This window comes from Rhinoraja longicauda, chromosome 35 (genome assembly GCF_053455715.1).
Source record: "Rhinoraja longicauda isolate Sanriku21f chromosome 35, sRhiLon1.1, whole genome shotgun sequence".
Taxonomy (NCBI): domain Eukaryota; kingdom Metazoa; phylum Chordata; class Chondrichthyes; order Rajiformes; family Arhynchobatidae; genus Rhinoraja; species Rhinoraja longicauda.
The window spans coordinates 349,912-376,891 of record NC_135987.1 but is presented as its reverse complement, the minus strand read 5'-3'; the positions used below and the strand labels follow the sequence as shown (position 1 = coordinate 376,891).

Here is a 26,980-nt window from a genome sequence, read left to right as displayed (position 1 = left end):
TCATCCGCATCGCCGTAGAATGAAATGCCTTGCCTTTGAATGATTTGGCCAAGGGGGAGCATGTAAAGAGAGAAGAGAATGGAGCCTAGGATGGAGCTTTGTGGAACTCCGCAGGAGAGGCTAGCTGGGGAAGAGGAATAATTGCCTATGTTGATGGAGATATTCCTATTTTTGAGGGAGGAAATGAACCAACTCAGGGCAGTGCCATCAACGCCAACGCCGTACCGGAGACGGTCAATAAGGATGGTGTGGTCGACTGTATCGAACGCTACGCTGAGGTCGAGAAGGAGCAAGATTGCACAGTCGCCGGTGTCGATGGCGAGAAGCAGGTCATTGTATACCTTCAACAAGGCCGACTCTGTGCTGTGGTGGGCCCTGAAACCTGATTGGAAACTTTCCAGGATAGTATTTTGTTGTAGGTAAGGCAGTAGTTGATTTAGAATGACCTTTTCAAGGACTTTTGACAGGAATGGCAGTTTGGAAATGGGTCTGTAGTTGCTAGGCTGGGTTAGGTTTTTTCATGAGGGGCTGGACCACCGCGTGCTTGAAACATTGATGTAATTATTCTGCCAGTAAATCAGCCGCACTGTGCTGCTTTAGAAGTTGCTCCCCAGACTCACGGCTCACACAGCTCCACCCATTCTGTCAGCCTTTTGCTCCATTCGAAATTGCTCTTCTGTAATCTGCAATGCAAATCATTTTTTAGGTGGGGAATTGCCTCTGATGCAGGAAGTTTACAAGCGAAATTTGCTAGTCGGCTCAGCAGGGGAAGATGATCAGGACACTGGAACAACAACATCAAAACAAGCTCGAATTGAAGGCAGCAACCCCATGGAAAATGATCCGGCCGTGGGTACAAGGGAACAAAGTCTGACCAGAGACACAAATGTGGTGATTCCTCATGTCAGAGGTTCATTAAGCCAGGAATCATCAACTCTTGACCAAGGAACGGGTGAGTGAAAGGAAGGAGAATTAGAGGCAGCAGAATGTCTTCTGTTTTTACTATTGAGAAACATATGTGGGCGAGGAACTTTGGGACAGGTAATGGAGATGTCTTGAGACCAATACGTATTACAATCAAGATACAGGACATCATAGGGTGTATAACTAGATAAATCTCCTGGGCCTGCTCAGATATATCTCAGGATGCTGTGGGAAGCTAGAGAAGAAATTGTAGGAGCCCTGGCTGATATACATGTATCTTCATTGGACACGGATGAGGTGCCAGATCACTGGAGAGTGGCTCATGTTGTGCCTCTCTTTACGATAGGCTGCAAGTAAAAGCTGGGAACTATAGACCAGTTACCCTAACATCTGTGGTCGATAAGTTACGAGAGAGAATTCTGAGGGATAACATGAAAATGCATTTGGATAGACCGATTGATGCAGTTAGTCAGCATGATTTTGTATGTGGGAGATTGAGTCTAACGAATTTGATTGAGTTTTTTGAAGAGGTAACCAAATAGGTTGATGAGGGCGACGGTGTGGATGTTGTCCATATGGTTGGCATAGTTGAGTTGGGGTGAATGGCCTGTTTCTGTGCTGGATGACTCTATTTCTCTCATGGGGAAGATCAGAGATGGAGGCATGGAGCAGGGAAATCGAGAAGCCTTGTTGTAGAATCACTTAGTCACATGTGTGACCAAAAATGGGAATAATTGTGGAATACATCTCTTCTAATTCTGAAAGCATTACAGGTATATTGTTTTGTACTGTATAAATGACTTGTATATGTTGGTTTCAAGTGAAACTTTTATATGTAATGCTGACTGTTTGTTTAGGGTAAGAAGTCAAATATGACTGGTCACGTGTGTGACTTCACATATATAAGTCATATATACAGTACAAAACAATATACCTGTAATGCTTGCAGAAGTAGAAGAGATGTATTCCACAATTTTTCACATTTCTGGTCACACACACATCTCCTGTAACCACTGCTGTTGATGCAAGATCTGGTGTAAGGGAAGCTGTTAGGTTAGATGAGGTAAGTAATTGTTCATTTTATAGCCGGCATACAATGTATGTGACAGTTGCGGAGGGAATCAATGTTGAAGATGAATATGAAGGTGGCACGGTTTCGCAGCGGTAGAGTTGCTGCCTCACAGCACTAGAGATCTGGGTTCGATCCCGACTAGCAGGAATGGTGAATCGCTACTTGCCATTCAATAAGATCTTCTTTCTTTTAGCTCGGTCCTCACTTCCGTTTTCCTACTCTTCCCTAAACCCTTTGAATCCTTGCCAGTTCCATTGTCTGGCGTTTACTTCCTAAAATATATTCTATGTATCAACATCAACTTCTCTCTTTTGCAGTGAATTCAAAATATTTGTGAGTAAATTCCTCGTTACCAGTTTTAAATCGGGGATACCTTACTCTGAAACTCTGCCGCTTTCTGTGGGACTCAGCCAGTGGGGGAGATATTGCCTCAGGATTCACATTGTCAGATCCCTGCTAAATCGTAAGGTCATGTGATAGGAGTAGAATTAGGCCATTCGGCCCATCAAGTCTGCTCCACCATTCAATCATGGCTGATCTATCTCTCCCTCCAAACTCCATTCTCCTGCTTTCTCCCCATAACCCCTGACACCTGTACCAATCAAATATCTGTCTACCTCTGCCTTAAAAATATCCACTGATATCCTCAGTATCCTCATCTCCTTCCTAAAGGAACGTCCTTTAATTCTAATGTCTGTCTTCCTAGACTCTACCACTGATGGAAACATTCTTTCCACATCCACTCTATCCAAACCTTTCACTATTTTGTATGTTTCAATTAGGTCCCTCCTCATTCTTCTAAACTCCAGTGAGTACAGGCCCAGTGCTGAAAAACACCCATCACAGGCTAACCTACTAATTCTTGAGGTATCACAAAATGCTGGAGTAACTCAGCAGGTCAGGCAGCATCTAGGAGAGAGGGAATGGGTGACGTTTCGGGTCGAGACCTTCGATTTGTGCCAGCATCTGCAGTTATTTTCCTACTCTTTCCTGAGTATCACATTCCTAAATCATATTTACACTTACCATATTCTAACCCATTTTATCCTCCCATATTCTCATCGGCACCCTGAAATTTAAACCTGTGTATCAGAGACAATTTCTAATGACCAATTAACTTCCCAACCTGCAAGTTTGTGGGGTGTGGGAGGAAACCAGGACACGCAGAGGAAACCCATGTGATCACACGAATGTGCAAGCTTCACGCAGGCAGCAGCAGAACTCTGCTTAAACTCTGCTTGAACTCTGCTTGAACCCAAGTCGAATGGAGCTATGAGGCAGCAGCCCTACTTACTGTGCTACTGTGTTACCCTGCAGGTGCTTTTTACTCATATATTTTAGTCTCAGAAGCAGACTGAAGATGGGCCCCAGCCCGAAATGTCATCTGTTATTTTCCCTCCACAGATGCTGTCTGACCTTCTGAGTTCTTCCAGCACTTTATTTTTTGCTCAAGATCCCAGCATCTGCATTCTCTTGTGTCTGCATAATTTAGTCTTGCCTCATTTTGTTTTTTCATTCTTCTATCTAAATTATATGACCACACATTTCACCACATTATACTCCCACTCCCAAACTCCCCAGTCAATTGAACCATCTAGGTCCATATGGGTACTTTGTGACCTCCTCACAGTTTACTAACTCAAATATCAGCAAACCTGGCTGAATTCCACTTTATCCTCTTGGCCAAATCATTTCTACAGACTAGAAATCTGAGCCCCAGCCCAAAACACTATCTGTTAGGAATGGCCCTTTTATCCCCGTGACTGATGGGCAACCTGTCAAGCGGTCTGCCCTGAAATGGATGCTGTAGGAGCAGCATCTTGTAGATGGAGGGGAAACTACAAGATTTGCAAGCTGTGACCTGCTGTTGTAACAACAATCTGCATGTGGCTTGTTCTGGCTAGTAGTGACACCTTCGGCCCAACATGTCCCAGCTACACTAGTCCCACCTGCTACGTTTGGCCCATATCCCTCCAAACCTGTCCTATCCATGTACCTGTCTGTTTCTTAATCGTTGGGATAGTCCCTGAGTCACCTACCACCTCTGGCTGCCTATTCCATATCCACTGCCCTTTGTGTGAAAAAGTTACCCCTCAGATTCCTATTAAATCTTTTCCCCATCACCTTAAACCTGAGTTTCCTGGTCCTCGATTCACCTATTCTGGGCAAGAATCTCCGCTTCTACCCGATCTATTCCTTTTGTGTAGTGGTAAATATTATTAGAGCAGTGTCACTGAATATAAAGGGTGGATGGTGACTTATACTAAGCTTGAACATTCGAATTTACCTGTGGACAACACTGATGGTGGTGCCCTTACGGCGAGTCAGGATGTGCCTGACGATTATATGATACGATACGATACTTTATTGTCAGATCAAGTCTAAAATTGTTCTTGCATCTCAGCAGCTCCACTTGCAACATCAACAAAGACAAAGAATGTAAGACAAGAAACGAGGATACATATTCACCATAACAATACAATCACAAATTATGACACATTCAAGACCCTTCAAAGTACATTTGATCCGGGATTAGACATAGAACATAGAACATAGAAAATAGGTGCAGGAGTAGGCCTTCGAGCCTGCACTGCCATTCAATATGATTATGGCTGATCATCCAACTCAGTATCCCGTACCTGCCTTCTCTCCATACCCCCTGATCCCTTTAGCCACAAGGGCCATATCTAACTCCCTCTTAAATATAGCCAATGAACTGGCCTCAACTACCTTCTGTGGCAGAGAATTCCAAGTCAAGTCAAGTCAAGTCAATTTTATTTGTATAGCACATTTAAAAACAACCCACGTTGACCAAAGTGCTGTACATCTGATTAGGTTCTAAGGAAAAAATGAAACATACAGTAAGTAGCACACAAACATAACAGCACATACAAAACAGTTCACAGCGCCTCCTCAATGGGCCTCAAACGCTAGGGAGTAGAAATAGGTTTTGAGCTTGGACTTAAAGGAGTCGATGGAGGGGGGCAGTTCTGATGGGGAGAGGGATGCTGTTCCACAGTCTAGGAGCTGCAACCGCAAAAACGCGGTCACCCCTGAGCTTAAGCCAAGACCGCGGGATAGTGAGTACCCCAAGTCGGCCGACCTGAGGGACCTGGAGTTAGAGAGGTGGGTTAGAAGATTTTTGATGTAGGGGGGGGAATGTCCATTTAGGGCTTTATATGTGAATAGGAGTAGCTTGAAGTTGATTCTGTACCGTACAGGGAGCCAGTGGAGAGAGGCCAGAATCGGCGTTTTGGACCAATTGCAGGCGGGACAGGGATGATTGGCTGATCCCAGTGTATAGGGGGTTGCAGTAGTCTAGGCCGGAGGAAATGAAAGCGTGAATGATTTTTTCAGTGTCGTCGAATTGGAGGAAAGGTTTGATTTTAGCTATGGTACGAAGTTGGAAGAAGCAGGCTTTTATCACAGCGTTGACTTGCTTGTCAAACTTTAATGCAGAGTCAAATATCACGCTGAGGTTTTTGACATGCGGTTTGACTAGGCAGGATAGGCTTCCAAGACTGCCTGTTATCGATTTGATGGAGTCGGGGGGCCGAATAGGATGACCTCAGACTTGCTCTTGTTTAATTGGAGGAAGTTCTGTGCCATCCAACATTTTATGTCCTCAAGGCAGTGTAAGAGGCTGTTTAAATTTGACTGGTTGTTGGGTTTCAGGGGGAGGTAAAGCCGAGTGTCATCGGCATAGCAGTGGAAAGAAATGCCGTTCCTTTGAATGATTTGGCCAAGGGGGAGCATGTATAGAGAGAAAAGAATGGGGCCTAGGATGGAGCCTTGTGGGACTCCGCAGGAGAGGCTAGCTGGAGAAGAGGAATAACTGCCTATGTTGATGCCGAAACTCCTATCTTTGAGGTAGGAAACGAACCAGCTCAGGGCAGTGCCATCAATGCCAACCGCGTACCAGAGACGGTCAATAAGGATGGTGTGGTCCACTGTATCGAACGCTGCGCTGAGGTCGAGAAGGAGCAGGATTGCACAGTCGCCGGTGTCGATGGCGAGAAGCAGGTCGTTGTGTACCTTCAACAAGGCAGATTCTGTGCTGTGGTGGGCTCTGAAACCTGACTGGAAACTTTCCAGGATAGTGTTTTGGTGTAGGTAGGGCACTAATTGGTTTAGAATTGCCTTTTCAAGGACTTTTGACAGGAATGGCAGTTTGGAAATGAGTCTGTAGTTGCTAGACAAGGTGGGGTCTAGGTTAGGTTTTTTCAGTAGGGGCTGGACCACCGCATGCTTGAAACAGTTTCGAACAGTGCCAGTGGCCAGAGAACTGTTGATAATAGAGAGGATGCTGGGACCGGCTATTGCAATTACATCCTTCAGAAGGGCAGTGGGGGCAGGATCAAGGGGGCAATTTGCAGGTTTCATTGCGGAGACAAGCTTTGCAAGGCAGGGTAGAGTGACGGGTTGGAAACAGTCCAATTTAGATGAACAGACTAGTGAGACAGCTAGGTCACGGGTGGGAGGGGAAATGTTCATTCTCATGTTCTCAACTTTGCTGGTGAAAAATTTAGCGAATTCTTCGCACTTAGCAGGGGACCCAACTAAGCTGGTACTGGGGGCGGGAGATATGACAGAGGTAATTGTGCTAAATAGGACCTTGGAGTTATGAGTTTTTGGAGATAAGGTCGGAGAAGTATTGTGCTCTAGCAGAATTTACTGCTTCCTGGTATTTGAGAAGATTGTTTCTCAGAATTTCGAAGGAAATTTGAAGCTTGTCACATTTCCACCTCCGTTCTGATTTTCTGCACTCCCTTCTTAGGGCTCTGGTGGTGTCATTGAGCCAAGGCCGACCTTTGGGCTTAGACTTTTTCATTTTAAGGGGAGCGATAGAATTCAGGATGGAAGAGCAAGTGATATTAAATAAAGAGGTGAGATCCTCAGTGCTGAGATGGGGGGGAGAAGCCTCAATAGTGCAGATGTTAGGGGCTGCTGTGAGAGCCTCGGAGAACTTACTGGCAATCAATGAATTTATGTCGCGGGAGTAACGAACAGGGAGATGAGATTTTGCGGGAGATAAAGGCAGAGATGCGTCAAAAATGATAGCGCTGTGGTCCGATAGACTGGCCTCAGTAGTTTTAATGTTGTAGATTGGGAATCCGGACGATAACAATAGGTCGAGAGTATGGCCTAACTTGTGAGTGGGTCCCGTGGTGTGAAGAGTCAGAGTGAAGGACTCAATCAGGTGCATAAATTCACTCACAAGAGGCTTAGTGGGACAGCAAACATGAATGTTAAAGTCACCAAGAATCATGACCCGGTCAAATTTAGGCAAAATGTTAGAAATCAGATCAGCAAATTGGGTGATGAAGTCCTTATGCATTTTTGGTGGGCGATACACAAGAACAATTAGGAGGGGATAGGCTAGGCCTACCTTAATTAGTTGCACCTCGAAACTGGAGAAATGATCATCGTTCAGGAGGCGGCAGTTGAAATGTTTCTTAAAACACTGGCTAAGCCCCCACCGCGTCCGGAGAGCCTAGTTGAGGTGAAGAAGTTACAGTCATCAGGACAGAGTTCCACGAGTGGACCAAGCTCACCAGGGTTAAGCCAGGTTTCTGTGACAAGTAAAAAGTCCAATCCACGGGTGGTGAAGAAATCGTTGAGGATGAAGGTCTTGTTCAGTAAGGATCTTGCGTTGATCAGGGTCACTTTAGCAGGGACAGCAGGTAAGCTTCGGTCTGGTAGCGGCTCCCACCCCACAGATTCACCACTCTCTGTGTGAAAAAAAACGTTCTCATCTCGGTCCTAAAAGACCTCCCCCTTATCCTTAAACTGTGACCCCTTGTTCTGGTCTTCCCCAACATCGGGAACAATCTTCCTGCATCTAGTCTGTCCAAACCCTTAAAAATGTTGTACGTTTCTATAAGATCCCCCCTCAATCTTCTAAATTCCAGCGAGTACAAGCCGAGTCTATCCAGTCTTTCTTCATATGAAAGTCCTGCCATCCCAGGAATCAATCTGGTGTACCTTCTCTGTACTCCCTCTATGGCAAGAATGTATTTCCTCAGATTAGGAGACCAATACTGTACGCAATACTCCAGGTGTGGTCTCACCAATGCCCTGTACAACTGCAGCAGAACCTCCCTGCTCCTATACTCAAATCCCCTCGCTATGAATGCCAACATACCATTCGCTTTCTTCACTGCCTGCTGCACCTGCATGCCTACTTTCAATGACTGGTGTACCACGACACCCAGGTCTCGTTGCATCTCCCCTTCTCCTAATCGGCCACCATTCAGATAATAGTCTGCTTTCCTGTTCTTGCCACCAAAGTGGATAACCTCACATTTATCCACATTGTACTGCATCTGCCATGCCTTTGCCCACTCACCTAACCTATCCAAGTCACGTTGCAGCCTCCTAGCATCCTCCTCACAGCTAACACTGCCCCCCAGCTTCGTGTCATCTGCAAACTTGGAGATGTTGCATTCAATTCCCTCGTTCAAATCATTAATATATATTGTAAATAGCTGGGGTCCCAGCACTGAGCCTTGCGGTACCCCACTAGTCACTGCCTGCCATTCTGAAAATGACCCGTTTATTCCTACTCTTTGCTTCCTGTCTGCCAGCCAGTTCTCTATCCACATCAATACTGAACCCCCAATACCGTGTGCTTTAAGTTTGCATACTAATCTCTTATGTGGGACCTTGTCGAAAGCCTTCTGGAAGTCCAGATATAACACATCCACTGGTTCTCCCTTATCCACTCAACTAGTTCTATGTTTAGTTTCAGGGTTGACTGCTGCACAAAAGAGTGCTTCAGTCTAACCTTATTAAATCTTGGTACCCTGTACCTCCGATTTGATGGTAATAATTTGGATCCAGTGTTCAGGACATGGTCGGGGTCAGAGACAATGTTGTTAGCCAACCTTAGCATGTTATTGTGGTAGTCTGCTTCATAGAGTTTCTCAAGGGGTTAACCGACGATCTTTGACTTTGAAGTGGTGGACAAACACTTATACCATGTAGTATTACAATACTGAAGAACACTCATAATCACAGAAGTAAGGAACAAAAGAAGAATTTGTCTACACGCCCCAAATGACCTGAGGTGGTGGAGAACATAAATTATTTGTTTTGTCCTTTTGCCGACAGATTCAATATGATCTTTCCAGGATAGCAGATGGTCCATCATCACACCCAAGTATTTAAATGAACACACCTGCTTAATTTTTTCATTATGGATAACAATAGAAACTATATGAGAGTCAGATGGTGAACCAAGTACTATTTCTTCCGTTTTCTTTGTATTAATCTCAAGAGCGTTATTATCACTCCACTCGACCACTTCGTTTACGTCGGGGCAGCTCAGGGTTGTCTGATTTACTCAACAGAGATATTAAAACTGTTTCATCAGAATACTTTAGAATGTTTTGATTTGGTTTATGTGTACGACAGTCGTCAGTGTAAAAAATAAAAAGCATAGCTGAACTCACGTAACATTGTGGGGCCCCAACATTGACAGATGAAAGTGTTTTGTTCACCTTTACGAGCTGGACTCTGTTAGTGAGCAAAGAGGGAAACCAGTGAATCAAGTATGGATTCAATTCCTGCACAAAAGGTCTGCCTGTATTGTGTTGGAAGCTGACGAAAAATCTCGAAAGAGGGTTCTTACATAGGTGTTAGGTTTGTCTAAATGTTTATAGATGATATGAATTAGAGTGGCAACAGCGTCTTCTGTACCACAACCCTGCAAATTGGGAAGGATCAAGTTTGTCTTTTGTTGGAGCAGAATTTCTTTCTAGAGATTTCATAATCACTGAGGTAAGGTCTAAAATCATTATGTTCTTTTGGACATGGTATTTTGGGTAATTGTTTTATATGCAACGTTTTCCATAACGGAGGGACAGTGTGTGTATCTATGGAAGCCTGAAAGATTGGTTGGCACACTGGAGCCAGCTGTTGCAAAGTTCTTCAAAAGAAAAGCGCTGCACTCACATGGCCCAGCGGTTTTCTTGGTATTTGTACGCTAAAATGTTTTCCTAACATTTTCGACAGTGATGACAATTCTATCAGTGGTAGCAGGTGTAACAGTATTAAGTATTTTGGTGCACTTAACAGAATTATCTAGTGATTCAAATCTGGTAAAGAAGGTGGCAAAGCAAAAACCATTGACTGCCACAATAGGTTTAGTTATAGGTGACGTTGTTGACATAGTTTTCATGGTATCCCACACCTTTTTGGGTTTTTTTCCTTTAAAAGCGTTTTCCAGAAGCTCTGTGTGCCAATTTTGCTTCCCTCAATCGAATTTTCAGCTCTTTTTCTGTCTAAGCACTCCAGAATCTTTTTTATGTCCTTCGTCACATATGATTTATTATTTGGATAGATTTTAATCTCCTTTGTGGGGAAAACCAGCTGTACACAAAAAATTATGTAATCATTTGTAATGGAGCACTCAGGCTTTTTGTCTTGAAGTTCGATTTTGGGTGAGTCCCACTTTCTTAGGCTGTCGCTGGACTATACAGCAGATGGGGTGGCCTTTATGTCGATGCAGATTCAGAGACCTTGACCAAGACATAAGATCAAGCCTCACCAGAGTGTCTGAATTAATAAAATGAAGGGACAAAATAAATATCAACTGATATTCAATGGGTAATAGACAGCCTTGTGGGCGATATCCACATCCAATGAATAAATATTAGAATAGATGTTGCAGGGAATCTATTTTAATAAATAATCGAAATATGCTCAACAAGATGTGTCAATTCCTTAGATTGTTTGATCATTGAATTCTCAATGATATGCCGAGTCCAGTAGTAGCGTTCAAAACTTTTTATCTATATCGGGTGAGGATGTATACTACACCTTTTTAATTTGAAAGGGGTTCACGGTACCGTCTTGGTTCTTATCGGTTGTAACTTTGCGTTCACAAGCAGTTCTTTATCACTGTGTTGGGAGGACTTGTTCTCAAGCAGTTAACGGCTTTTAAATAAACAAATCCCATCAATACTAGATTAGCCCCATCAATTGTCTGAGTACCTACAACAAGAAGATGGGAGAAATATTATTCCTGCTGGAATTTTGCACCAGTGAACATGGTGAATGTGGGAGAGGGATGCTTGGTGATATGTTGGAGACAGTGTTTTTCATCCACTTCCTAATGGTCTGGGCGGCTGTAGAAATATTAAACTTGAGGAGAATATATAATTGTATAAGTGACAGTGAGTGTGGGGTTGGTGGAGATTGCAGTATAGGGCAGTATTGTGCTGGAGGTGCCTAATTCTTCATTTGTGTTCACAGATCCAAACTCTACAAACTTCGAGTCCTTGACACAGTGGGACGATTATCGAAAGAGACTGCAGCAGATCATTGAAGAAGGGGTTGAAAGACTCGGCTTGATGTTGAGACAGGAGGCACATTTCAGTGGACAAGGACGTAAGGTGAGTTCTATTTATGAAAATGTCATTGAATTGATGGCATCAAAAGGGAAGAGAGACTAAGGCCAGTTATACTCACCTCACTCTAGGGGACTCTATATTGCATTGGTGATAATGATCTCTGAATAATTTGTCTCCCACAAATCTGGCATCAGGGCTTAAACCTATGAGCTGGGGACCAGATCCAGAGTGACCTCTTCCTACCACCAAAATAATACATGAGCAGTGAACTGTTAGCCAGTGTCAGAACTGATCATCTGATTTACGGCGGCACAGTGGCACGGTGGCGCAGCGGTAGAGTTGCTGCCTTGTACCGCCAAAGACCCGGGTTCGATCCTGACCATGGATGCTGTCTGTACGGAGTTTGTACATTTTCCCTGTGACCTGCGTGGATTTTCTCCGAGATCTTTGGTTTCCTCCCACATTCCAAAGATGTACAGGTGTTAAATGGCTTGGTATAAATGTAAATTGTTCCTAGTGTGTGTAGGATAGCGCTAGTGTGCAGGGATTGATGGTCACTGTAGAGCCTGGTTCCGTGCTTTATCTTTAAACTAAACTAAATCTGATTCCAGTCCCATCAAGGATGCTGGTCAAATTCAGTTCACTTAATTGAAACACAAGGAATTGCAGCTGTCTGGATGCGATATAGTCCCACGGAGTTTACTGTCATCATTGAGTGAAGAAACTCTGCAACTACACCAGTCTGTTCACATTGACTCCAGTACATAACCAAGTGACTGACCTTTCACTGATCTCTTTGGCCCTGGAATCAATTCCATTGTACTGAACAGCTTTAAAAGAATGTAAAATTGAAGAGACTATAAACTCACCATATAGTTTCACAGAGCTCAGGGCACATCTCCCTGCAGTGCTGTCTAGAACACGGAGGTCAGGATCCGGAATTGGCAGACCTGTCCCCATGACTAGTCAAGTAACGGCCCACTGTGTCAATCTACTCGCCCTTTCAGCTGGGCGAGATGGAAATGCAGGAGAATCACCCAATCCTTGTGGGAACACAGCCTTCATTCTGAGCAAGAAAAGACAAAAAACTCAGCAAGACAAGCAGCATCTCTGGAGAGAAGGAATGGGTGACGTTTCGGGTCGAGACCCTTCTTCAGACATGGATGGGTGCAATTTTGATCCTTCGGGCTGATTCTCGGGTGGAGGCAGAGAGGAGGGGCAGGGCAAAACCTGGCATAGCACGTTGATGCAGGTGAGGGGGGTTTTGATAGACAAAGGCCACAGTTGAAAAGACAGAAGGGTGTGAGACAAAGTGCAAAATGTTGCGCATTGTGAAGCTCGGGTAAGGAATATCGGTGGAAAGGTCTGAGCCCAGATGGCATAGAGGGGGTGGGTGAATACAGGTTAGAGGCGGTGTGGGAGGGTTGTGGGCGAAAAGAGAAAGGGGTTTTGTGGTTATGTAAAATTAGAGAATTCGGTGTTCGTACCATTGGATTGTAAAATACACAAGCGGAATATTAGCTGCTGTTTTCCCAGTTTGCATGTGGCCTCACTTTGGCAATGGAAGTGACCAGGACAGAAAAGTCTATGGGAATGGGAAGAGGAGTTAAAATGGTTAGTGACCAGGAGATCAGGACTTGGAGGAAATCCAGGAGATCCTGTAGGACTTGGCGGACCGAGCACGTGTTCAGCAAAGTCCATGACTCACCGAGTCTACGCTTGGTCTTACTGATGTACAGGAGACCACATCAGGAACACTGGATGCAGTAGGTTTTTCTAAATTTCAAAATAGACTTTATTCGAGAAATAAATATATACAATACATGATTCTTACAAAACTCCATCCAACATTCTCAGAGGCTATACATACATTCAATACTGTTTAAGCAAATGACACAATTTTACCCCACACCCTTGCCGCTCATGTGGCCCACTGGTGTGGAATTCCTTCCCTTATTTTTGAAGGGCATCTCCACCACACCCTGCCCCCCATGTCCAGCAACGGAAGGAACCTGGACTATCGCCCTCCCCCTCAGAGCCTTGACGTTGGCTGCACAAAGCTTCAGTGCGTCCCTCAGCACGTACTCCTGCAGTCTTCAGGGGGCCAGTCGGCAACATTCCCCGAAGGACAGCTCGCTCCGCTGGGAAGTGAACAAAGCTCGGGCAGACCAAAGAGCGTCTTTCACCAAGTTAATGACCTTCCACCAGCACTCGATATCCGTCCCTGGGAACAATCCGTAAATCGGGTGGCATGGTGGCACAGCGGTAGAGTTGCTGCTTTACAGCAAATGAAGTGCCGGAGACCCGGCGTCGAGGAAGGTTAAATCGGAAGTGTCAATGATGCAGGTGAACAAAGGGGACTATGAAGGCAATAGACAATAGGTGCAGGAGTAGGCCATTCGGCCCTTTGAGCCAGCACCACCATTCAATGTAATCATGGTTGATCATTTTCAATCAGTACCCCATTCCTGCCTTCTCCCCATACCCCTGACTCCGCTATCATTAAGAGCTCTATCTAGCTCTCTCTTGAATGCATTCAGAGAACTGGCCTCCACTGCCTACTGACGCAGAGAATTCCACAGATTTACAACTCTCTGACTGGAAAAGTTTTTCCTATCTCTGTTCTAAATGGCCTACCCCTTATTCTTAAACTGTGCCCCCTGGTTCTGGACTCACCCAACATTGGGAGCATGCTTTCTGACTCTAACGTGTCCAACCCCTTAATAATTTTATATGTTTAGATAAAGTCCCCTCTCATCCTTCTAAATTCCAGTGTATACAAGCCGAGTCGCTCCAGTCTTTCAACATATGACGGTCCCGCCATTCCGGGAATTAACCTAGTAAACCTACGCTGCATGCTCTCAATAGCAAGAATATCCTTCCTCAAATTTGGAGACCAAAACTGCACACAGTACTCCAGGTGCGGTCTCACTAGGGCACTGTACAACTGCAGAAGGACCTCTTTGCTCCGATACTCAACTCCCCCGAGTGCCAGCAAGGGGGGAGAAGGAGAAAGCAGTGACGTTGGCCCCGTTTCTCCTGTGGAGCCGAAGCGTCTCCTGGATCTCGGCTGCAATCTGTGGCGGGGAACGGTGGCAACGTCTCCTGGGGCCGTGGGTGGGCGAGAATGGACAGGGAGAAGGCACTGACCTCGGCCCCATTTCTCCTGCTGCGATCGGCGGGGAACGGTGGGCGACAGCCATCTTGTTGGACCTTCTGCCACAGCCTCTGCTGCGCGCTGCAGTTTGGGAGAAAGGTCAGGTGCTGGGCATGCTGGGACGGGTGCTGGTCCTCCTGCTTGTCCTCCGGGGGGTGGGGGAGTGCATCTATTAAAGTTTATAACGGAAATTGTTTTTAAAAAGGACCATAAGTGGGTTTATTCACACCACAGGGGAATGGTGAGTAAGGTGAGCCTAGAATTGTGGCGCTATCGTGCACCGTTTAGGCTGTGTAGAGGGCATGGTACGCACATAAACACAAACAAACCGAGGGTTTTAGTAGTATAGATAGATAGATAGATTGATAGTGTAAGAAAATAACTGCAGATGCTGGTACAAATCGAAGGTATTTATTCACAAAATGCTGGAGTAACTCAGCAGGTCAGGCAGCATCTCAGGAGAGAAGGAATGGGCGACGTTTCGGGTCGAGACTCTTCTTCAGACTGATGTCTGGGGGGCAGGACAAAGGAAGGATATAGGTGGAGACAGGAAGACAGTGGGAGATCTGGGAAGGGGGAGGGGAAGAGAGGGACAGAGGAACTATCTAAAGTTGGAGAAGTCAATGTTCATACCACTGGGCTGCAAGCTACCCAGGCGAAATATGAGGTGCTGTTCCTCCAATTTCCGGTGGGACTCACTACGGCACTGGAGGAGGCCCATGACAGAAAGGTCAGACTGGGAATGGGAGGGGGAGTTGAAGTGCTCAGCCACCGGGAGATCAGATTGGTTAACGCGAACCGAGCGCAGGTGTTGAGCGAAACGGCCGCCGAGCCTGCGTTTGGTTTCGCCAATGTAAATAAGTTGACATCTGGAGCAGCGGATGTAATAGATGAGGTTGGAGGAGGTGCAGGTGAACCTCTGTCTCGCCTGGAAAGACTGTTTGGGTCCTTGGATGGAATTGAGGGGGGTGGGGGGGGTAAAGGGACAGGTGTTGCATCTCCTGCGGTTGCAGGGGAAAGTGCCCGGGGATGGGGTGGTTTGGGTAGGAAGGGAAGAGTGGACCAGGGAGTTACGGAGGGAACGGTCTCTGCGGAACGCAGAAAGGGGAGTGGATGGGAAGATATGGCTAGTGGTGGGGTCCCGTTGTAGGTGACACAAAGCTGGGTGGCAGTGTGAACAGCGAAGAGGATGTTAGGAGGTTGCAGGGTGTCTTGGACAGGTTGAGTGAGTGGGCAGATGCATGACAGATGCAGTATAATGTGGATAAATGTGAGGTTATCCACTTTGGTGGCAAAAATAAGAAGGCAGGTTATTATCTCAATGGTGTCAGATTGGGTAAAGGGGAGGTGCAACGAGACCTGGCTGTCTTTGTACACCAGTCACTGAAAGTAAGCATGCAGGTACAGCAGGCAGTGAAGAAAGCTAATGGCATGTTGGCCTTCATAACGAGAGGATTTGAGTATAGGAGCAGGGAGGTCCTCCAGTTGTATAGGCCCTTATGAGACCATATCTGGAGTATTGTGTGTAGTTTTGGTCTCCTAATTTGAGGAAGGACGTCCTTGCTATTGAGGCAGTGCAGCGTAGGTTCACAAAGTTAATCCCTGGAATGGAGGGACTGTCAAATAAGGAAAGATTGGAAAAACTGGGCTTGTATTCACTGGAGTTTAGAAGGATGAGAGGGGATCTTATAGAGACGTATAAAATTATAAAAGGACTGGACAAGCTGGATGCAGGAAAAATGTTCCCAGTGTTGGAGGAGTCCAGATGAGTCCAGAACCAGGGGCCACAGTCTAAGAATAAAGGGGAGGCCATTTAATACTGAGGTGAGAAGAAACTTTTTCTCCCAGAGAGTTGTGAATTTGTGGAATTCTCTGCCACAGAAGGCAGTGGAGGCCAATTCACCGGATGAATTTAAAAGAGAGTTAGATAGAGCTCTTGGGGCTAGTGGAATCGAGGGATATGGGGAGAAGGCAGGCACGGGTTATTGATTGTGGATGATCAGCCATGATCGCACTGGATGACGGTGCTGGCTCGAAGGGCCAAATGGCCTCCTCCTGCACCTATTTTCTATGTTACTATGTTTTCCCCATTCACTGTGTCCATCAGTCTACTGTTCAATAAATAATAATATAATAATAATAATAATCCTTTATTCGTTTGAATTTTGTTTTTATATAGCAAATCCCAGAACTTGCCGAGAAGGGAAACCAGACACACAGTTCTGCTCTCTTCCTGAGTCTGGTGATGGAGAAAGACTCCCCGTCTCGGATGGTGATGTGGGAATCCTTCGTGAAAATGCGGAATGTATTGGCAAAATTGGATAAAATGCTGAAAGAAATCCTGGAGCCTGGTATGGTAAAACAACATGAACACAAATCACATTGAAATATTGTATATTTTACATTGTGGGTCAGAGCTGGTTTCACTTAAGCATTTTGATTTTAAATAGATCCTGATCCACGTGAATTCATGGACATCTCCCCAGGTTTATGTGATGTATCCTCGCAACTGAAAGGTGAGTGAAGAAATACACAATCCAAACTATTTAATTGATAGAATTGATATTGAACCATAGTTGTTCACGGGTTGGCAAAATATAACAGCCCAAATGTCAGGGGCCGGGGAATAGGATGGATTTGCCTTTTGAGGGGTTTCACGCTGCGTCAAGACTGCCAGTTGGGACTTAACTTGGAATTCATGCTCGGTCAATGAATACACTGCTCATAACTCAGTTCAGTATTTAAGGATAGCGGAGTCAGGGGGTATGGCGAGAAGGCAGGAACGGGGTACTGATTGAGAATGATCAGCCATGATCACATTGAATGGCAGTGCTGGCTTGAAGGGCCGAATGGCCTCCTCTTGCACCTATTGTCTATTGTCTATCTGTTAGTTTCGTTAGACCTCCACATCTGACAACACCCTGCTACACAGCAAAATCCCCGACACACATGGCAGAATCCTCGTACACCGTGAAACTCCAAAAACTCTTGACAAGGTTACGCTCCCATCAAGGTCCTGACACATTGAAACCACACACACTCCTGGCAGCATCCTGACACTCTCTGAAACCACACACACCCCTGTGAGGATCCTGACACGCTGTGAAACCGCACACATCCCTGGCAGAATCCCAAGGCATTGAAACTCCACACACCCCTGGCAGGACCCTGATACACTATGAATCCAACACTCCTGGTTGGGTCCTGATACACTGAAACCCCACACACCCTCCTGGAAGGTTCCGGATACACTGAAACCCGTACATTGCTGGTAGAGTCTTGACACTGTGAAACCCATACACTCCGGAAGGGTCCTGACAAATGTGAAACCCCATATATGCCTGGCAGGGACTGACACATTGTGAAACCTTTACTTGCCCGGCAGTGTCCTGACATACGTGAAATCCCACATAACAGTGAAACAAATCCTTTGTCCTGCATTTTGTACTAATGCAGCAATCATATCATTTTATTCGCTCCACATTACCATCACTTAGTATTCACCCCACCCATGCCACTTCCAACCTCTGTGTCATTTCCTCTTTAAATTCTGCTATTCATTCTACAAAATGGAACAATTTGCGATATGTACATAGCCAATCTACTTGCACATCCTGATATACTCTAAACCCCTGTACATTTATCTCGGCATTACGATAAACTCTGACACCCCATACACGTTTGTCAGTGTCCTGACACACTGAATCCCAACATGTTGGGTTCTGACACAATGTGAAACCCCACCCCATTCATGGCTGGGTCCTGATACACTGGATGTCTCTTTCGCATTAATATTGTTTTCAAATGATTTGGCATTTTCCTTTAATATAGTTCACCAGTGACACATCATGCCGCACACTGTCCTTATAATTCCTTTTAAGTACCCCTGTCTCACATTTTCTATACCCCCTGAAGGCCCTTCTATTCTCTTTATTTGCTGTATACATAGAGATTGAGACGTTTGCAAACAGGACCTTTCCATTTGCCTGTGTTTGGCCCTTGTCCCTTTTAACCTTTCCTATCCATTTACATCAGCATTTATTTCAAACATTATAATTGTCCCAACCTGTACCACTACCTTTGCAGATTATTCCAATATTCTTGGTAAGATCTCATTGTACAAATGTAACATGATTTCCTAACTCCACTACTCAATGCCCACACTGATAAAGGCAAGCATGGCATACACCTTCTTCACCATCCTGCCTACCCATGTTGCCGCTTTCAGGGAACAATGTACTTTCAACATTAGGTCTCTATTTAACATCACTCTCCAGGCCCTTCCCATTCACTGTGTATGTCTTTGTTTGGTTTAACTTCTCAACCATCATAACTTCGCACTTGTCTGAGATAACTTTCATCTGCCATTCCTTTGGCCAATTTCCCAGTTGTCAATGTACTTTTGTAACCTTTGACAACTTTCTTCAGTGTCCACAATAATGAACAACTTTAGTATCATCTGCAAAATGACTTGCTACGATGCCTTCATACCCATCCAGACTGAGGTCCATAGCACCCTGCAAGTGCTAATCCAACTCGACAGGATGATAAACAAGGCTTACCTTCATCGGTGGGAGACGGGTTGAGTGTAAAAGTCAGGAGGTCATGTTGCTGCACTAAAGAACTTTAATTAGGCCACTTTCGGCAGTTAATGATTAGAATGTGCAGTTGCAAAGGTGGACTGGGGAAATAACCTAACATTGCATACAATTCTGGTTGCCCCATTACAGGAAGAGAAGGTTTTAGAGAGGGTGCCGGCTTTGGAGAGGGTGCAGACGAGGTTTACCAGAATGTTGCCTGGATTGGAGAATATTAACCAGAAGGAAAGGTTGAAAAACTTGGATTGATTTCTCTGGAGCGTTGGAGGCTGAGGCACAGCTGATTTTTAGTTTTGTTTCGAGATACAGTACGGAACAAAGTCCTTCAGTCCACTGAGTCTGTGCCGACCAGTAATCACTCCGTACACGAGCACGATCCTACACACCAGGGACAATGTACAGAAGCTAATTAACCTACAAACCTGCACATCTTTGGAATGTGGGAGGAAACCAGAACACCCATAGAATGTCCATGCAGACACAGAACGTACCAACTCGTAGTTGGCATCAATCCTGGGTCTCTGGGGCTGTGAGGCAGCAGCTCTACAGCTACATTGTGTGCGCCCTTGCGCCACTGTGCCGCTCTGATAAGCAGAGGCATAGAAAGGGTAAATAGTCTTTTTGTCAGGCTAGAAATGTCAAATACGAGAAGAGGTTTAAGCTGATGGGGGGGTGGGGAGATATTTTTTAAAGGAGATGCCTGAGATATGTTTTTCATGGAGAATGGTAGGTGCCTGGCACGCAATAGACACTAGACAATGGGTGCAGGAGTAGGCCATTCGGCCCCTCGAGCCAGCATCGCCATTCAAAGTGATCATGGCTGATCATTCACAGTCAGTACCCCGTTCCTGCCTCCTCCCGATACCCCCTGACTCCGCTATCTCTATCTCGCTCTCTTGAAAGCATCCAGAGAATTCGCCTCCACTGCCTTCTGAGGCAGAGAATTCCACAGATTTACAACTCTCTGACTGAAAAAGTTTTTCCTCATCTCCGTTCTAAATGGCCTACCCCTTATTCTTAAACTGTGGCGCCAGGTTCTGGACTCGCCCAACATTGGGAACATGGTTCCTGCCTCTAATATGTCCAATCCCTTAATAATCTTATATGTTTCAATAAGATCCCCTCATCCTTCTAAATTCCAGCGTATACAAGCCTGGTCACTACAGTCTTTCTATATACGACAGTCCCGCCATTCCGGGAATTAACCTGGTAAACCTACGCTGCACCCCCTCAATAGCAAGAATATCCTTCCCCAAATTTGGAGACCAAAACTGCACAGAGTACTTCAGGTGCAGTCTCACTAGGGCCCTGTACAACTGCAGAAGGACCTCTTTGCTCCTATACTCAACTCCTCTTGTCATAAAGGTCAACATGCCATTAGCTTTCTTCACTGCCTGCTGTACCTGTATGCTGTGACTGATGAACAAGGACAGCCCAGATCTCTTTGTACTTCACACCATTCAGATAAAAATGTGCCTTCCTGTTCTTGCCACCAAAGTGGATAACCTCACATTTATCCACATTAACCTGCATCTGCCCACTCGCACAACCTGTCCACGTCACCCTTCATCCTCATAGCATCATCCTCACAGTCCGCACTATCACCCAGCTTTGTGTTGTCCGCAAATTTGCTAATGTTACTTTTAATCCCTTCATCTAAGTCATTAATGTATATTGTAAATAGTTGTTGTCCCAGCACCACACTAGTTACTGCCTGCCATTCTGAAAGGGACCCGTTAATCCCCACTCTTTGTTTCCTGTCTGCCAACCAATTTTCTATCCACGTCAGCACCCTACCCCCAATACTATGTGCTCTAATCTTGCCCACTAACCTCGTATGTCGGACCATATCAAAGGCTTTCTGAAAGTCCAGGTACATTACATTCATTGGCTCTCCCTTGTCAATTTTACTGGTTACATCTTCAAGAAATCCCAGAAGATTAGTCAAGCATGATTTTCCCTTCGTAAATCCATGCTGACTCGTAACGATCCTGTTACCGCTATCCAAATGTTCCACAATATCTTCTTTTATAATTGACTCCAGCATCTTTCAAGATTCAAGATTCAAGATTCAAGATAGCTTTATTTGTCATCCAATATTGGACGAAATTCAGTCACCCACAGTCCAACAATAAAAGCATTAAATAAGCATTAAAATTACACAACCCCCAAAAACCCCCAAAACACAGCCCAACAATAAAAGCATTAAATATGCATTCAAATTACACAACCCCAAAACCCCCAAAAACACAGTCCAACAATAAAAGCATTAAATAGGCATTCAAATTACCCAACCCCAAAAACACACAAAAAAAGAAACATCCATCAAAGAAACATCCATCACAGTGAGTCTCCTCCAGTCCTCTCCTCACTGTGATGGAAGGCCACAATGTCTTTCCCTTCTCCTGCTGTCCTCGCCCGCGGTCAGGTTGTTGTGGTTGCAGGCCGCACCGGACGGTCCACAGCGGGCCAAGCCTAAGGCGCGTCGCAGCCGCTCCCGCAGCCTCCGAAGACGGCCGGCTCCGCCGATGATAAGTCCGATCCGGGGCGGGCGACCACGCTGTCGCTGCCGCTGTTGTTGCACGTCGGGGCACATTGAAGCCCCCGCCCAGCAGAGAAATATCCCGCGGCATATCTTAGGCCGCACCGGACGGTGAAATGTCCCACCACTGATATCAGGCTAGCTGGTCTAGAAATTCCTGTTTTCTCTCTCCCTACTTTCTTAAAAAGTGGGATAACATTAGCTACCCTCCAATCCACAGGAACTGATCCTGAATGTATAGATCATTGGAAAATGATCACCAATGCATCCACGTTTTCTAGAGCCACTTCCTTAAGTACCCGGGGATGCAGACCATCAGGCCCTGGGGATTTATCAGCCTTCAGTCCCATCAGTCTACCCAACACCATTTCCTGCGTAATGTGAATTTCCTTCAGTTCCTCCGTCACCCTATGAAGTCTGTCCACTAGTATATCTGGGAGATTGTTGGTGTCTTCCTTAGTGAAGACAGATCCAAAGTACCTGTTCAACTTGTCTGCCATTTCCTTGTTCCCCATAATAAATTCACCTGCTTCTGTTTTCAAGGGACCCACATTTGTCTTAACTATTTTTTTCCTCTTCACATACCTAAAGAAGCTTTTACTGTCCTCCTTTATATTCTTGGCTAGCTTACCTTCGTACCTCATCTTTTCTCCCTGTATTGCCTTTTTAGTTATCTTCTGTTTCTCTTTAAAAGAGTCCCAATCCTCTGGCTTCCTGCTCATATTTGCTATGTTATACCTCTTCTCCTTTATTTTATACTGTCATTGACTTCCCTTGTCAGCCACGGTTGCCTCTTACTCCCCTTAGAATCTTTCTTCCTCTTTGGAATGAACTGATCCTGCACCTTCTGTATTATTCCCAGAAATACCTGCCATTGTTGTTCCACCGTCTTCCCTGCTGGGGTCTCTTTCCAGTCAACTCTGGCCAGCTCCTCTCTCATGCCTCCATAGTCCCCCTTGCTCAACTGCAATACTGACACTTCCGATTGTCCCTTCTCCCTCTCAAATTGTAGATTAAAACTGATCATATTATGATCACTCCCTCCTAATGGCTCTGACCTTGAGTTCCCTTATCAAATCTGGTTCATTACACAACACTAAATACAGAATTGCCTTCTCCTTGGTAGGCTTCAATACAAGCTGCTCTAAGAATCCATCTCGGAGGCACTCCACAAACTCCCATTCTTGGGGACCATTACCAAGCTGATTTTCCTAGTCTACCTGCATGTCGAAATCTCCCATACCACTGTAGCATTTCCTTTGCGACATGCCAATTTTAACTCTTTTCTTTTTTTTCTTTTTTTTTTTTTGAAAAGCATATGTACAAATAGAAATAAAAAAACACATTTGTTACAAAGTTCTTACATAGCTTCAATTTTAAAATTTTTGAAGAGAGAAAGTAAAAATAATTTTTAAAAAAACTATAAACTTGGGGAGAGAGAATAAGAGGGTTAAAAAAAAAGGATCTAACAATAAAAATTAAAGGGAGTAGATCCGGGAGACAATAACCACAGTTGTACATCCAACCCCTAACTCAAGTTTCAACTTGTAATTTAATTTTTTTATTTTAGTCCTGTGCCAAACCCATTTACTTTTCTAAAAATTCAATAAATGGAGACCATATTTTTAAAAATAACTCAGGTTTGTCGATTAAGGCAAACCTTATTTTTTCCAAATGCAGGGTCTCTGTCATTTCCGTAGTCCACATTTTAATTGTGGGGGTTATTGGTTTTTTTCCAAAATTTAAGTATTAATTTTTTCGCAGTTATTAGACTGTAATCAAGAAAATGTACCTGACTTACTGTAAAATTTGTAGTATGTTCTGATAATCCTAATATAATTAATTTTGGGTCCATATCTAATTTTTTATTAATAACTTTAGAAACTATTTTAAAAATCTCCAACCAGAAGTTTTGCATTTTTATACAAGTTACGAAAATATGAGTTAAATTAGCTTCTTGAAATTGACATTTATCACAAATAGGAGAGATACTAGGAAAAATCCTATTTAATTTCGTCTTCGAATAATGTAATCTATGTATTATTTTAAATTGTATTAAGGAATGTCTAGTATTCAATGAACATTGATGTATATGTTGTAAACTTTCATCCCATATATCTTGCATTATAAATTGATTCAATTCGTCCTCCCATGCTCGTCTATAAGATTCTGATGACGGAATGTCAGTGTCAAGGAGAGTATTGTAAATAAAGGATATTAATTTATTTGAATTATAATGTCGATTCAGGCATACATCAAGTGTTTCTGGACCTCTAAACTTATATTCTTGCATGTGTGATTTTACATAATCTCTAAGTTGTAAATATCTAAAATAATTATTAACATGTATTCCGTACTTCTGCTGTAAATCCTGAAAAGAAAGAAAAGTTCCCTTATGATAAAGATCTCCCACCCTTTTAATTCCATAACTTTTCCATTGAGCAAAGCCTCTATGTAAGACAGACGGTTTAAAAGAAGGATTATTTGCAATAGGAAGGAAAACAGATAATTTACTCAATTTTAACGTAAGCTTTAATTGTTTCCAGGTACGGATAACACTGTGTATAATGGGATTACCTCCATATGTTTTTTTATTTAAATTTATTGGAGCTAAGAGGATCGCACCAATATCGAATGGTAAAAAATCCTCTTTCTCCATCTTTAACCAATCCGGTTGTTGATCAGAATCATCCAACCAGCAGGTTATATTTTTAATATTAACCGCCCAATAATAAAATAAAAAGTTAGGTAAAGCAATTCCTCCATTAATTTTAGACTTACATAGATGTATTTTATTTATTCTATGAGTCTTGTAGTCCCAAATAAAATTAGTAACAATTGAATCAATTTTAAAAAAAAACTTTTTTGGAAGATAGATCGGAATTGCTTGAAATAAGTATAGTAGCTGTGGAAGAAAGATCATCTTTATAGCATTACTACGACCAACTAATGATATAGGGAGTGTTTTCCAAAATTGGATATTTCTGTGTAATTTAGTGAGTAAAGGAGGAAAATTTAATTTAAATAAAGAAGTATATTTCCTAGTCACGTAAATTCCAAGATATTTAAACTTTTCATAGGCAATTTTAAAAGGAAATTGTTGAAGTATGGCCGGATTATGCTCCATTATTGGCATAATTTCACTTTTATACCAGTTAATTCTATAACCTGAAAATGAACCAAATTGAGTTATGAGGTTTAATAAATTCGGAATGCTAATTTCTGGCTTTGTAATATATATTAATACATCATCCGCGTATAAAGAAATTTTATTGGTTGTATGTTTAGTGTTATAGCCATGAATATCTGAATTTGATCTAATACTCTCAGCAAGTGGTTCTATAATAAGGGCAAATAGAAGCGGTGATAGTGGACATCCTTGTCTACAACCCCTAGATAAATGAAATTTAGATGACAGCATTTGATTAGTTAATATTCTAGCTGTTGGGGATGTATATAAAACTTTCACCCATGAACAAAAATTTTCACCTAGTTGAAATTTTTCCATCACTGAGAAAAGATAGGGCCATTCTACTTGATCAAATGCTTTTTCAGCATCTAGCGAGATGATTGCTAAATCTTCATTTAATAGTCTATTTGAATAAATTATATTGAACAAGCGTCTCGAGTTGAAAAATGAATATCGTTTGGCTATAAAGCCTGATTGATCGGGGTGTATCAATTTATCTATAACTAGACTTAATCTCTGAGCTAAGATTTTCGCTAATATCTTCTGATCAGTATTTAAAAGAGCTATCGCCCTATACGAACCAGGGTCTTCAGAATCCTTATCTTTTTTAGGAATGAGGATTATTGTTGATTCAGTCAGAGTTTGTGGTAATCTCTGTTGTTTAAAGGCGTGGCTATATACAGTTTGCAAACGTGGAGAGATCAAATCACTGAATTTTTTATAAAATTCATTATTTAAGCCATCAGGGCCAGGAGTCTTCCCATTTTTCATGGATTTAATGGTCTCTTCAACGTCTTTCATAGTTATTTCTGCGCCCAGTAAATTTCTATCACTCACATTCAAACCAGGAAGGTTACATTCCTGCAAAAAGTTTCGCATCTGCGCAGAAGTATCTGTTATTTTTGATGAATATAATGACTGATAAAATTGCAAAAATCTCTGATTAATATCCTTAGGTAATTTAAGCAAATCTCCATTTTCTGATCTAATTTCATGAATTGTAGAATCATCTTCTAATTTACGGAGTTGACGTGCTAGCAATTTCTGTGGTTTATCTCCAAATTCAAAATGTTTTTGTTTAGTATATTGAAAAAGCCTTAAAATATGAGCTGAGAGAATATAATTTAACTTATATTTGAGAGCTGCAATTTTATTATGTATTTCAATAGAGGGAGCGATGGCATTTGTTATGTCTAACTGTTTTATCTGACTTTCTAGGTCATGTTGTTCAGCTCGCTTCTTCTTATTTTGAGACGCTTGAAAAGCAATAATACATCCTCTCACAAACGCTTTAAATGTTTCCCAAAGCAGGGACGCAGGTGTTTCAGGAAGGTCATTTGCGTAAAAAAAAAGTCTCAAATTGCGATTTAAGATAGTCATAACATGCTTTTTCATTTAAGATTTGCGGATTAAATCTCCAATTAGTCTGTTTCCCCGTTACTCCTTGGAGTTTTACCCTAAATGTTAAAGGGGCATGATCGGATATAATAATATTATGATATTTTGAATTATATGTATAAGGAATAAGTTTGGAGTCCACCAAGAAATAGTCAATTCTTGAATAAGTTTTATGCACAGGTGAATAAAATGAATACTCTCGGCCTGAAGGATTATCAATCCTCCAAACATCTTTTATATTTGCACTATTTATATAAGAGTTTAATAATTCACACGACTTGGATTTTGTTTTCCTTTGAGTTGAAGATCTATCCAAATAAGGATCTAATGTACAATTTAAATCTCCTCCAATTATCAAGTTATATTGTCCAAATTCTGGAATGGTATTAAATATATTTTTTAAAAATAACGGATTATCAAAATTTGGTGCATAGACATTCACCAATATCAATTTCGTAGAATATAGTTCTCCCACTAATATAACATATCTACCTTCAGTGTCGACTATAGAGGAAGTATGTATAAATGGTATACCCTTACGAATTAAAATAGCAACACCTCTTGATTTAAAGGGAAACGATGAGTGAAATACTTTATCAATCCATTTGCCTTTCAGTCTATTATGTGCTACATTTTTTAGATGAGTTTCCTGAAGGAACATTATGTCTGCATCAATAGATTTTAAATGTGAAAGCACTTTACCTCTTTTAATTGGTTCATTAACACCCTTGACATTCCAACTA

General features: G+C 43.1%; 1 protein-coding gene across 1 annotated transcript; it reads left to right on the top strand.

The window, feature by feature from the left end:
• Positions 1-824: 824 nt before the first annotated feature.
• Positions 825-19,484, top strand: LOC144610094 (uncharacterized). Its single transcript, XM_078428636.1, has 5 exons — positions 825-952; positions 11,255-11,394; positions 16,689-16,860; positions 16,960-17,025; positions 19,240-19,484. The coding sequence occupies exons 1-5, from the start codon at positions 832-834 to the stop codon at positions 19,323-19,325; spliced, it is 585 nt and encodes a 194-aa protein (XP_078284762.1). The 5' UTR covers positions 825-831; the 3' UTR covers positions 19,326-19,484.
• Positions 19,485-26,980: the final 7,496 nt, after the last annotated feature.

Bases quoted from the DNA above. Each gene is read 5' to 3' on its own strand.
- LOC144610094 (XM_078428636.1), top strand. From the start codon at position 832: ATGGAAAATGATCCGGCCGTGGGTACAAGGGAACAAAGTCTGACCAGA. The intron at 953-11,254 runs GTGAGTGAAAGG...TTGTGTTCACAG, and splicing joins AACTCTTGACCAAGGAACGG to ATCCAAACTCTACAAACTTC. The intron at 16,861-16,959 runs GTATGGTAAAAC...GATTTTAAATAG, and splicing joins GAAAGAAATCCTGGAGCCTG to ATCCTGATCCACGTGAATTC.